General features: G+C 29.6%; 1 protein-coding gene across 2 annotated transcripts in view; it reads right to left on the minus strand.

The window, feature by feature from the left end:
• LOC107169611 (solute carrier family 23 member 2) overlaps positions 1-14,485 on the minus strand; it is a 61,844-nt gene that overhangs the window by 12,994 nt on the left and 34,365 nt on the right. For both annotated transcript variants that reach the window (XM_089216599.1, XM_089216592.1), the window contains exons 7-10: positions 4,692-4,812; positions 2,891-3,032; positions 2,674-2,787; positions 985-1,124 (exon numbers count right to left, since the gene is read on the minus strand). In XM_089216599.1, coding sequence (XP_089072725.1) covers positions 985-1,124; positions 2,674-2,787; positions 2,891-3,032; positions 4,692-4,812 — 517 coding nt within the window. The remainder of the gene's footprint in view (positions 1-984; positions 1,125-2,673; positions 2,788-2,890; positions 3,033-4,691; positions 4,813-14,485) is intronic.

Here is a 14,485-nt window from a genome sequence, read left to right on the forward strand (position 1 = left end):
TCATTAATAATAGCAAAATAATAAAAATTACAACAATATTTGGTCGATAAGAATATTTAAGAAGGCGCTATACATGTATTGTACTCACCTAATTATAGATGCTATTAATATAATATAATAATGTCCTTACTATTAAAATTGATTATATTAATAGGCCAAAAATTAACTTCTTCTAAATGCATTCTTTTCTCGCTTCCACTATTTTTTAACATTTCTCCGGAAATTCCATCCTCTCCAGGGAATTTATTTATTCTTCAATTGTTTTAACTGACTAACACCTCTTTAGTCAGTACAGGGCACATTGTTCATGTTTTAAATTAAAACTTTGTACATCATCAAATGAAAAGGGTTCACTGGTTCTGAACAATTTAATAAATCACTAAAGCATTCAACCTATTTTTTTGTTACTTCTCATCTCATGAGATTTATGTATCATCTTTCTTCCTCAAGAATTTTTCTTTATGCTTGTGATTTTTTCTTAAAATATTTATCTTCTTGTACAAGTTACGAGTTTTTTGACCTGCGTAATCTTGATTCGCTTCTCTTATTAAATTTTGTAAGTGTTTTCTTTTTGCACACCTAAGTTTATTACTTGCTTCCCTTTGTCTAATCTTGTATTGTGTCATTCACGTTTTCAACATCACTTAACCAAATATTGAACCATAGTTTCTTTGTTTGACGTCTTCTACTTATTAAACTCTTCGTAGTGTCCATACATTCCAAGTACCAAAATGTAAAGCTGAGTTCCAATTTTCTAGTTTTGAGTCCAATAATCTACAATCCCTAGGCATAATATTTGTTTCCTGATCATGGTTATTTTTACAAGGCCAAAATTCATTCTAATATTAAAATATACTAAACTTTTCGGTAAATATTATTTTTCTAACGTACATTTATAGCTGTAATGCGTTTGTAAGATGGGGATAAAACCAAAATTAAAGTTTTCACATTCTCCTTGTATAATATATAATATATATATATTACCTTTGTGACACCAATCGCGCCTACGTTTTCCCCAAAAGTATTGGTTCCATTTCCACTTCCCATGAGTCCAGCGAATACTGTACCTAGTCCCTCGAATCCAATTCCTCTGTTAATAGCATGCACTGGTGGTGGCGGAGCTCCTGATATTCATACACATAAATCAATTTATTTAATGTCTAGACAGTAAAGTATGTAGCAATATTAATAAACTAGTTAAAACCTTTTTGAAATTGAGGGGACATTTTTTGACCAACACTGAAAATAATTTGTTAAACCAATTCATAGTAATAAAAATGATTGACCGTAACTATACTGACAACGTTTTAGCATAGTTGTATTATCCTGTCGTCTCTCAAGTAAGTAGATGTTATTTGAGCTTATTAATTTATTATCAACATATTTTTTAAGTATCTATGCGTTTTTTATATCATAATTGAAGGTTCTGAGTAAAATTGTTTAAAGTTAAAAATTATGTACTTATTATCAAATTTGAATAGGAAAATATACGTAAATAATTATGCTCGATTGAAAAATTGTTTTCGTTATATTTATTTTAAAACGAGTTCTATACTTATAATACATTTTACTATTAATTGTCTAAGGACATTTAACTCATTTTAAAATTAAAATATGAAAAATCAAGCATTATTTATATTCTGATAAAGATATAATAAAAGTAAACTTCAATCCGTACGTAGAATTTGCTATGTTATGTATGTTTTAAATAATCAGATAATGATAATATTTACTAGTGCGACGTCCTCTTAAAGCCTAATGATTGTGACTAATTATAAATAACCATCACGATTTAAGATACCACATCTTAAATCGTGGTAATCATATAAGCTCATAAATTCATTGAGCTGATAATACAATTTAGTCAGAAATTATTTATATTAAGTATTGTTACGTACCTATAAAATATGTACGAGATATCACGCAATTGTGATATAAAATAAGTATTAACTATGACTAAAACGAATAAGTGATTAATATAAAAAGCATGTGGAAGTCAACAATAGGGACGTGGTGAATAAGATATAAAATTGATTAAATTATAAAAGTGTTTTCACACGTCTCTTCTTAGAAATGACTGTAGACCCATGTCACCACCAATGCAACCACCACTCTTAAAAGGACCAAATCATATATAAGAGAGGTGAGGACAAGAGCTCGTCAGACGATTTTACGAGACGGTTCTTAAATGTGAGCTAAACAGTTAGGGCTATAGAAGACATTTGGAGGTAGGTTGTATTACCACTCAGTCTTAGCAATATACACCCTAGAGTCAGGTCGAACACCGCTGACTTTACTATTTAACTATAATTGTATTTTTGTATTAAGTGAAATAAACAACATTATTACTAAATACATAAAGTGTTCATTTCTACGTTGTGATATGAATCGACGTCAGTTGGGACGCAACAGTATAATATAAGTATAATTTATTTATAATTGTCTCCAATTTTATAAAATTATAAAATAATATCTCCATTGGTCGCTAACCCAACTATTATCATTGGCAAGATCTCAAAGGTTTCTTGTACAATTCTTATGCGGTCAACACACTAATTTCTACCTGTTCCATGCAATATTACTTTACGTTTTTTCATATATCGTCATAGAATAACAGTATAATATTATCAGGAAGTAGGAGATACCTGTATATTCTTTTATATGGATACATACCACACATTTTGGCTGTTGTCGGATAGTAGCTAATGGACTCAACGGTACATGCCAGTACACCAGCCAACATGCCTACGACGCCGGCTACGCTAACAGTTGGCCAACCCCATTGGCCTTTGAATTTCAACATAAATACATAAATGTCAACGCGTGATAAATAATAATCAATAAAAATAAGCATTGTGTCGATATAATTGTATAATTGTGTTATAATTACCGGGGTATGGCACTCTAAACCACGATGAATCACCTATAATCCTTATTTTTACATCGGTTCTGGCCGGATGACCGACTGGAAAGTAATCGTACATGGTAAGTAGCGCGCACAGAATCCACATAATCGTTATAGTTAGTAATACCTAGAATGATAACATAAAATATACCTAATCATCTACGTATTAACAATTATTACCTATTGTTTTCTACAATTATTACAAATTTTGCGTTTTCAATTTTTGTACTTAGGACATAAATTTGTTGCACGGATCGTATCAGGTACAAAACGTACAGATATATTTTTTGTGCTTTCAATTATAAATTCATCATTTGTTTTTTGTTTTGTAATAATTATTTTGATAATTCAATAAACCGATATATTTACGATATTTTATAATTCCAAATAATTATTTGTAATTATTTGATTAGTATAAAACTTCAATTCGAAAAGGTATTATATGTAAGCAATACATGCAATTAATCTGTGTTAGGTGAATATCAATCATTATTTATTAATAAAACTCTGAATTTCAACAGCAATACAAATATCCTGATTCGAATCGAAAATGGGATGCAATTCACCTAAATGCCATTATAGAAGAATTTACCTGGAGTTTATTTGAAAAAAAATATAGTAAAATTATAAAACTAAATTTACTCAATGCTAATAGAATTTGTTCAAACAATTATTTTGGTTAATAAATATCCTTAGCAATAATGAAAAAAAATATAAGGTTAATAAAAATTGAATTCATTTTTTATGAAATTATATAAATTATTATATTCTTAGAAATAACTAACCACGTTGTTTAAAATTAAATGTAAAAATGATCACGGGTTAAGGTAATTACAAATGGTGAATCAAAAGTGAATTAAAATCAGTTTTCAGAAGTCTCATCAGATCATCAAGTCAATGGGTAGGATTGCAAAAAGAAAAAAAGTAGGTACATACAAATAAGCATAAATTGTTTACCATTCAAGCGAATGTCAAGGTAGTAACTTGTATGTGCTTTGTGCGTTTTGTGAGTGTGGAAGCTCTCCACTATTTTACCCTATTATGAATGATTATCTTACACACACAATTACAAGACCCGCATGCAAGAAATTTGAAATTGCCTGTTTTGAAATTCTAAAAAACTACCAATTTTCAGTTTCTTAAGTACCACTATCAGGTTTATTTCAAACGAAAAATTGGTAAGTAATTAAGTATTATCTAAACCACACTAGTTTGTTAGTTAGTTTGTTTGTCTATTGCTTGTCTTTTTAAAATAATCAAAGTTTTACATTGTGATAAAAATAAATAGAAACGATATAATAATATAGCCAGTTGTTAACATAATTGAGATTTATTTCTGCCAACAATCTAAGATAGTTTAAAATATTGTCATTAAATTTGATTATAAAACATTAACATTTTAGGCCAGTGGTTACCTATACTCCAGCCACCGAGAAAGCGCTACTCTTTGGCGCATCCAAATGACCAAGTTCTGAGGTTTCGTACTAATTTTTCTGCCACTATACTACCTATTCGGTATGAAAAATACCCCCTTGCAACGCGGCCGGACGGTGGCCAGTAAAACGTGAAGTTTGGTGGTAGGAATGCACGAGAATGGACGAGATTTGGGCGCAGCCCAGTAGCGGTTTCTCAGTGGCCAAAGTATACTGGCTACTATCTATGGTCAGTCGGAGGCGACCAAATGTTTTTTTTTTTTTTTATCCAATGTGTGGAAAGATTGATTACTCAGCTTATAATTACATTTTGTTGTTATTTACGTGTTCACCCACATATAACAATTACTTACCGGAAACAGTTGGAATACGTTAAACTTGCTGATGGAAAATCCATTGGTTTTGTTGTACGTCAGGACCGGACACTTGACATTCGTGAGAAATTGCGAAAATAACGTTAACAGTATGATTGTTCTGTAGACAAAAAGAAAATTTTTATTTTTCATGATATTATATAATTCATGGGGCCAATTCCGTGTAAATACAAAGTTTCAGAAAGAGATGAGGCGATTACAATCATTTATATAATGCTCCATATTAACCAATTTCATGAACTGTTTTAAGAAAATATAAATTTTTAATTTTATTCAATGACGATTCTACAATACATTTTACAACTATAATACACATTTAAAAAATAAGGCCCCATACACAAATAATTATTCTAATATACGAAGCATATTTAAAAAGTAAAGGCATTCAAGGCCGTATATGGGGGGGGGGGTCAACACCCCCCCCCCCCTGAAATATTTTACAACTAATAAATTTAATTGTATAAGTAACTTAATTATAATAATTTGCTATGTGGCCATTTGGCCATTTGGGTACCTAATAAAGTAATAATATAGTAACTAAGTTTGATGGCGATTTCTATAATATATATTATTATTACTCTGAGAATATAGGTAATATAATATTATTATATTATACATAGATAAGTCATACAAGATTAGAGACGTTTTGTCGATAGACGAAACGTCTATAAATACTTAATATATTATCGAACAATAAATTATCGATCGTATTGTCAATTGTCATTTTATCTCAAAAAACTCCATGATATTGTCCATAGTGTCAGTACTACACAGTTAAAGCATTATTAATAATTTTATCATGAATATTAAATAAGTACACCACTAGTCCACTACAAATATTTTAGTACACATTAGTATCAGTTTTGTGCACACTGTGTAACAATCAAATATTTCTGTATACTTTTTTATTTGATTATTTTAATAAAATGTCAAATCGTAAGCGTAAAGTGGAAAAGAAAATGGTCTAAAAAACCAGAAAAAGACCAACCAAATTCAGCTATTGAAGCACATATTAATTGTAATTATGAATATTTTCCAAACATATCTTTTCTTTTGAAGCTTTTAGCTACATTGCCAGTTTCGACTTCTACGCCAGAACGTACATTTTCAACCATGAAAAGATTAAAAAACTATTTACGCAACTCATCAGGCCAAGAACGACTTACAGGTTTAGCTCTTTTGAGTGTTCATAGGCAAATTCATATCGATCCGGCTGAAGTTATTGATCGTTTCGCCAAAGAAAAAAACCGACAAATAGATTTTGTGCTATAAAATATTTTTAAAATTAATAATTGTATATAATATAAATTTACTTTAAAATAATTAAAATGCATTAATAACATAGTAAAATGTGATTTTTTTTTAAATAAATTTTTTTTTAATTACTTAAAATGAAAATATTATTTGATTTAAAACCCCCCCACGAAAATTTGTTCCAGCTACGGCCCTGAAGGCATTCGTTTATATTTCAAAATATAAGCGGCTACACATTAACGTACAACCAGGAGTTCCCCGTACTTGAATATCGGCCGAGACATACATTTTTTATATATTTATTATAAACAGGGTTCATAACTTTTAGCTCTAAAAAAGTCGAAAATATTCATATAAGCGCTTAAATATGCACTAAAAATATTAAACATATTTCTATAAAACATTATCAAAGTTTTAATATACATAAAAAAATGGAATGTTACTGAATTATTGACTATTGTTTATTGTATCATGGACGACTTGTAGTACTAATTTATTCTGCAATTGCTCTGTTAAAAAAAAATGATTACAGTAGATTAATAAAAATTATAAATTGTAATCTATAATTACATATTTTCAAACATTTGTTTACCTTAAAAGTATCACGTGCTACCACCACCTCTATCACTGAATATTCAAAGTGTGAAGTTAGAAGTGTGATCCGTTTTCTCGCTCAAGAAGAAGTAATTCCCCAGATATTTACCAAATTTTTCATGTGACCTTTTTATAAATAATGTTCAATGGTGGAATAAAAAATAACTATAGGGTACACTTAATTTAATAATTTTTTTTTTACTTTTAATACTTGTACTAATAGGTCATAATATTAATTTCATTATATTTTTATAAATAAACATTTCTTTTAATAATTTAAAATCGTACATATTTTTTTTAAATAATTTTTAATTTAAATATTTTTTTTAAATAAGAATTTAATGACTTCCTTGGTCTTGATGTTGCTTCACCGTTAGTAAGTGAAATACGCATCGTGGGTTCGACATCAAGTTTATTTCTGGATTTGGTTTTGATTGTAGTTAATGTCGAAAATCCGGATTCACATAAATATGTGGTTGCAAAAGGAAGTAATTTTTTTAATGCTTCTTCGTAAATATTAGGATACACTTTGCTTAAACCAAAATTGGTATAAACTTTTAGTATTAAAAAATTGTTCTAATAATTTATCTGATAATTATAAGATAAATAATTATTGTTATAATAATAATAATTATTATAATTATAATTATTATAATTATAAGATAATTCATGTTTTTCACAAGGTAAAAACGGGTTAAGAATCCACAAATTGCTTAATCGAATATCATGAGATGGTGGGAAATAATTTAATAATTTATTTTTTAATTTCGACAAATGTGTTTTAATTACACATTGCATTACATTAATTTCATTTTTTTTAAAATATTTTTTCTTCAGTCATGTTATAATATGATGGAAACATAACATACATATTTTCCTGAATTCGTTTTATCCAAAGATCAAGTTTCTTCAGAAAAGTTCCAACTTTATTATAACATGAAAAAATATTAGTTAATGGCCCTTGCATACTCAAATTGAACTCATTTAATTACGAAAAAATACCTGAAAGATACGCAACTTTTACCAACCAAATTATATCTTGAAAATGGTCAGATAGCGGTGATTTTTTTTTTTAAAAATACTTCTATTTCAATTCATAATTCAAAAAATCTCGTTAAAACTTTTTCCCTTGATAACCAACGTATATGAGAATGAAATAATACATTATTGTAAACTGAACCAAATTCTTCACACATGACAGAAAAAATACGAGAATTAATGGCTCTTGCACGAATAAAATTTATAATTGTTGCACATTGGTTTAAAATATCATTGCAATTTTCAGCCATGTCTTTTACTGTTGATTGTTCTCGATGTATAAAACAATGAGTGGAAATTAGATGTGCATGTGCTACTTCTTTAACGCGTGATACTACACCTGAATGTATCCCTTTTATAGACGCTGCGCCATCTCTACAAATTCCAATACAAGAAGCCCAGTTAATATTTTTGGATATCATATAATTATTCATTGTTTTGAAAATTTCATCTGCTGTAGTAAATGTTTTCAACTTTAAGGTGCATAAAAACTCTTCTTTTATATCGTTAAATGTATCTTACATAAATTAATAATATAGCTGAATTACTAATATCTGTCGATTCGTCCAACTGGATGGCATAAAATAAAGATTTGTTTATTTTTTCGACGAGCTGATATTCGATACATTAGCAATACAAAGAATTCGTTTATAAATGGTGTCAAATACATGGGGATATTTTTTATTTTTGAGACGTGTTCATTACTGAATAGTTCTGAACATATATCGACCATACAAGGTTCAATTAATTTTTCACCAATATTATATGGCTTTTTTGTCTTAGCAATATGCAAAGCTGCAATAAAAGAACATTTTAAATACACCTTGTCAACTGTGGTGTATGATTTAATATTTTTTTTATTTATCTTTAACTCATCACGTTTTCTTAAAAAAAAATCTGTAGTTTTATTTCTGTATTCATTATGATTAGTTTCAAGATGCCGTATAAGTTTATTTGGCTTTAAAGAAGCATTTGCTAGTACAATACCGCAAATAACACATTGTGAAAATCTACTCAGTTTTCATTTATATAAGTAAACCCATAACTAATATATTTATCAGTGTATTTATATATGTAATTCGTCGATATTTTTACCTTTTTTCTAGGCATCTCTTCCATCTCTATATTTTCTTGTTCATTTGCATGTGATTTCGTCATTTCATTTTCATTATTTGTAACTACCAAAGGTTTTTTGACAAAAGATGAAAGTGATATCTGTTTACTCATTATAAATGTTTAAATTTAAGTAGGTATACAAAATTATTAGACGATTTACGAATGCTAACGACTATTCCGCACTGGGTACAGGTAGGTTGACGTTAACCTCACGACTACACAAATAAGTACCATACCTACGACATTCACAACATTGATAATTGATTCTAAGAAAAATGCTGGACAAAAACTTATCTAGTACTATAACTTATACTTTATAGCTATATATATATATATACTTTATTGGTTGACATTAACAGAAACGAATATATTTGATAAGCTTCTTTGTACCCAGGGGTTAAAGTGGGGGGGGGACGCAAGGGGACTCAGTCCCCCTACCTCTAACGGTGGTTAAAAAGCGTCCCCTTTAACGACTTTAACAAATTATGCGTATGGTAAGTCGGAACGCTTCAAATTATTCAATAATCAATTATATCCAAACATTATATAATCAATATAATTCAGAATTCCGATAATTCCGTTGAGATTACAAGTTACAACCGTGATTAGTGATTACCTATTAAGAAATTGTTATCACTTATTCGAAAAACACAAAAACGTTTACTAATATGATGTTAGGGCCAACCCGATGAAAACGTTTATAGCAATTTATAGCCACGTACGTGAGGTGAGGTACGCGTTCGGATTGTTTACTGTTCTGACCAATGCATACACTGTATAATTTATAAGTTTATTTATAACTATACATAAAAATATTCGAAAATCAAAAGATCATTATAATAATAATTATATTGTTGTACTAACAAAATATTATTATTGACAGCATTTAATGTAGTATGTACCTACTTAACCTTTATCGTTTTAAGTAGTTTTATTGAAAAAGTTTTTAATGTTAACTATATTTTAATTATCTATTTAAATAATTTGTTATAAAAAGAACTAAGAAGTTACGGCTAACAGGTAAATTTAATCTTATTTAAGTTAAATTATTTTTAAAGAATATTTATTTTTTAATTTTCATATATTGTTTTGTGTAGACATTATGAGTCTTTTGCAGTATAACTTCTCCAAAATTCCAAAGAATGATTTACCTAGGTACACATAAAGTTCCTACTAGCAAAGAACAAACTGCTACCAGTACATTTAAATCAAATATTGACTTATCAACCTCATCCACAATTCCTGTTACTAAATCTACTAATTATATAGATAATAATTCTTATCCTGATTGCTGGGACACCAAACAAATTCATTATTTTACTGAAACTTATCCTTGGATGTATTTTAAAGAAAAAAAAATTGGTTGTACATTTTGTAGAGATGTAAATCTAAATTTGCTTAAGCAAACAGGTTCACATATAGCAACTGAGTGGTCAAATGCAGAAATTTCTCCAACTGGTTTAAATTTAAAAAATAAACAGACTAATTTAAGAAAAAAAATATCAAAACACAAGCTTTCAATTTCACATTTAAATGCTCAAAAGATTGTTGATGAAAGTAAAAAAAATATAATGGATGAAAAATTATCTGAAATGGTATTATCTGAATCAGACCAAACACAAAAAATATTTAGAACAGCCTATTTAATTTCTAAAAATCAACGCCTATATACTGATATGCCAAAATTAGTTGACTTACAAGTTATTAATGGAGTTGATCTTCGTAGAATTCTTCAAACTAATGTATCATGTACACAAATAATTGATCATATTGCCTTTGAGATGAGAAAAAAATTAGCTAAATGCATTACAGAAAATGAAACAAAATTATGTATTTTAGTTGATGAATCCTAGCATATTGTATACTGGATAGAGTAAGGCCAATAGCAGAGACTTTACTAGGAGACTATCAGGGAGGTTTTAGGCCAAATAGATCTACAACGGATCAGATTTTCGTAATAAGACAGATCCTCCAAAAAAGTTTGGAGTATAATAAGGATGTACACATATTGTTTGTAGATTTTAAAAAAGCTTATGATTCTATTCATAGAGAAAGCCTTATAAATATACTCAAAGAATTTAGATTCCCAAGTAAAATTGTAAGCCTCATTGGAGCCAGCATCAACCAGACGGATATAAAGGTTAAGATAGCGAACACAACATCTCAGCCTGTGAGGGTAACGACAGGTCTCCGGCAAGGGGATGCGCTTTCCCCAGTGTTGTTTAACCTGGTACTGGAAAAAATAGTACGAAAAATGAACGTTTCAGAAGGAATTGCGCTGGGACAAATAACAATAGGACTTTTAGCATACGCGGACGATATAGCTCTCTTAGGAGATGATATTGAGACGATAAAAAGGCTGGGAAAAAAACTTATAAAGGCTGCAGAGAAAGTGGGATTAACCGTTAACGATGATAAGACAGAATACTTAACTGTTAGCCGAAATAGCAGAAATTACAGACTAGGACAACATATTGAATTAGAAGGACATATTTTTAAGAAAGTCTCACAATTTAAGTATCTCGGATCTATTATTACTCAAGACAATGAACTTAAAACAGAGGTGTCGTCGAGAATACAACTAGCTAATAAGGGATACTATGGGTTAGAAAAAGTACTGAAATCTAGGACCCTCTCTAAAAATTTAAAAATAAGAATGTACATGACATTATTACGACCTATTGTCATGTACGGATCTGAGACGTGGGCACTGAGAAAAGCCGAAGAACAGAGACTAGGAGTATTCGAAAGAAAGGTTTTAAGAAAAATATATGGACCGGTCTTTGATAACCAAACAAACGAGTGGAGGAAATTGCATAATTATGAAATTCAAATGCAGTTTCAGAGGCCTGATATAATTAAAGAGATAACAAAAAGAAGACTCATGTGGGGAGGTCATGCCTGGCGTAAGCAAGGATCTCTTGTTAGGCTGGTAATAGAGGAAGAGCCTATAGGGAAAATACCTTTAGGAAGACCCAGGTTGAGGTGGGAAGACTGTGTAAAGAAGGACATAAAATCGATAGGACAAGGAATCAGATGGAGAGAAGTTGCAGAGGACAGGGACAGATGGCAAGATTTGTTTATAGCGGCATGGTCTTAAAGGCCGAAGCCAATAGAGAAGAAGAAGAAGTTGATGAATCAACAACTTTAAGCAAGAAGTCGATGTTGGTTGTTTGTTTGCGCTGTGCTATTGGTGAGTTAGGTGAAATAAATACATTCTTTTTTGATATTGTTGAACTGAATAATACCTCAGCTATATCTGTAAAAGGTTCAATGTTGCAAGCACTTGAAAAGTATGAGATTAATTTTGAGTTTTTAAAAAAAAACTTAATTGCTTTTGTTAGTGATGGAGCATCTAATATGTTGGGACGGAAATCTGGTGTCGGTACTCTATTAAAAAATGATTTTCCAAAAATAATAACTTGGCACTGTTGTAACCACCGCCTAGAGTTGGCAGTTAACGATACTTTAAAAGAAGTAAGTGGACTAAATCAATTTCAGAGTTTTATTGAAAAACTTTATGCAACATACCATATGTCTCCTAAGAATACAAGTGAATTACGTGAATGTGCTGCTTCATTGGAGAAACAACTATTAACGATCGGTAAGATTTTCACTATTCGATGGGTTGCTTCAAGTCAGAGTACAGTGAAAGCTGTTTGGAATAATTATGAAGCTTTATTCAAACATTTTTCTTATGCATCTACTGACACATGTAGATACTCAAGAGAAAGAGCAAAATATAATGGGTTAAAAAATATACTCACTTCGAATAATTTTGTACATAATCTTGGTGTGTTATATGATGCATTAATTGAACTGTCAGACTTATCAATACAATTACAAAAAAGAGATATGACATTACCTGCTGCTCATAAATCTATTCAGCGTACAATTCGAGTTTTAGAGTCCATGGCTAGTATACCAGGTCCAAAAAGTCAAGAAGCAATTTCTGCTTGTGAAAACAAAGAATTCAAAAACATTCAAATATATTCTAAAACATCAGTTATAAAAGTACAAATGGGACAATTTTTTACAAGTTTAAGTAATAATATGAAACAAAGACTTATGACAACACAAGCTAGTAATGTGTCATCGAGGGAAGTTAATAATGAATATCAAGTTAATTTCAAAAATTTAATTGAAGATTTAGAAGTCCATTCCCCAGAAAATTGTCCAGATAATATGGATATTCAGTATGGCGATGAAAATATTCGACGTTTATCACAGGTGTTTCAAATTGATCAAGTTTTATCTGTTCGAGGTTTTCGTGAGTTCAAAGAAAATAAAAAAGTTATGATATAAATATTTTTGGTCAGGTTGATTTCTTTAGTTTTCTTAAAAAAACCACTACTTACAACTTAATATCATGAGAAACAATATTAAATTTGTGTAAAACATTAATTATTTTTAAAAATGTAGTATTATTTGTGATTTAAATTGTTCATAAAATAAATTACAAATTTTATCATTATTCAAGGTTTAAACTTAAAAGTGGGAATGTTGGATGAGTATGTTACACAATCACTGTTTAAAAATTACATGTATCTACTATAATATGTCTATGTGCATTAGACATTATACATAAAACAATATATGGAACGCTTAAAACTATATGGAGACGTTAGTCCCCCCTGGAATTTTTTCCCACTTTAAGCCCTGTTTGTACCAATTATCAATACTGTGCATTTACGAAAACTGTTTCATTTATTATTTATATTATAAGACATAAAAATAAAAAATATAATACCAACATTTTAAATTTTAGCCAACCCATTTAAAATTATTGGCGACCCAAAATTGGGTTGCGACCCTATGGTTAAGAACCGTTGGTCTAGCACACCTCATCAGACTGATGCTGTAACAGTTGAGGACATTACCGCTCAAAGTAATTAACGTTTATTTTTTTCTATAATAATTAAGATATTAAAGCCAATTTTTGTTTTTAAATTTCTCTATATATTTCTGAAAATAATTAAGTCAATTTTTAAATAATTCAGTACCTACCCATTAACCGACAACATTGCGTTGTGATGAAGCTAAAACGTCGATCCAAAAATTTGGTGCTGATGAGAGTGATGATGAATGGTCTAGCGATACAAACATCAGGGAACAATCAAGTGATGAATTCGATGCATTCAAGAATAATAAAAAAGATGATGACGACAGCAATGATGATGATGATGGAGATAATAAAGGTGATGGTGATAGTGGTAATAAAGATCAGTACAAATGGTAAAGATAGGTACTGGTAAAGTATGTGGAAAAAGTTTCAAGTTCAAATGTTGGTATGAGCGTCATATTTGCATCCATAGTACATCCAAGATACGTTATCACGAGTCAACGTTATAGATGATGTGCACATCAGTGATTACTAAGGCTAGGATTTATATGCATTTGCGTGTTTTTTTCCTTAAGTCCAAATTGATTAGTTGTCAGATTTGTCCACGATTTGTCTTATTCTCGTTTAAATAGGACCATTTTTTTTTTGCATATTTTTGCATATTTTGGACATAATGCATATAATTGCATATTCATAGATTTTTTTAGAATTCGATATTTTTTAACTAACGGTTTTTAATTTTTTAAAGTTATTGTTAATTTTAAATGGTACTTCACGAAACTGACAGTATTTGGTTTATCCGTTGAATTTTCGTAAATATATAGCATAACTACTACCTATTTTATCTTAGGCCGGATAATATTTGTTAGTTACCTTATCGTTGATCGGACGACTGGTAGAATTACTTACACATTGTTATACAGTGAGA

Source organism: Diuraphis noxia, unplaced genomic scaffold, assembly GCF_037042655.1.
Source record: "Diuraphis noxia isolate RWA-SAM2 unplaced genomic scaffold, SU_Dnox_SAM2 contig0001, whole genome shotgun sequence".
Lineage (NCBI taxonomy): Eukaryota > Metazoa > Arthropoda > Insecta > Hemiptera > Aphididae > Diuraphis > Diuraphis noxia.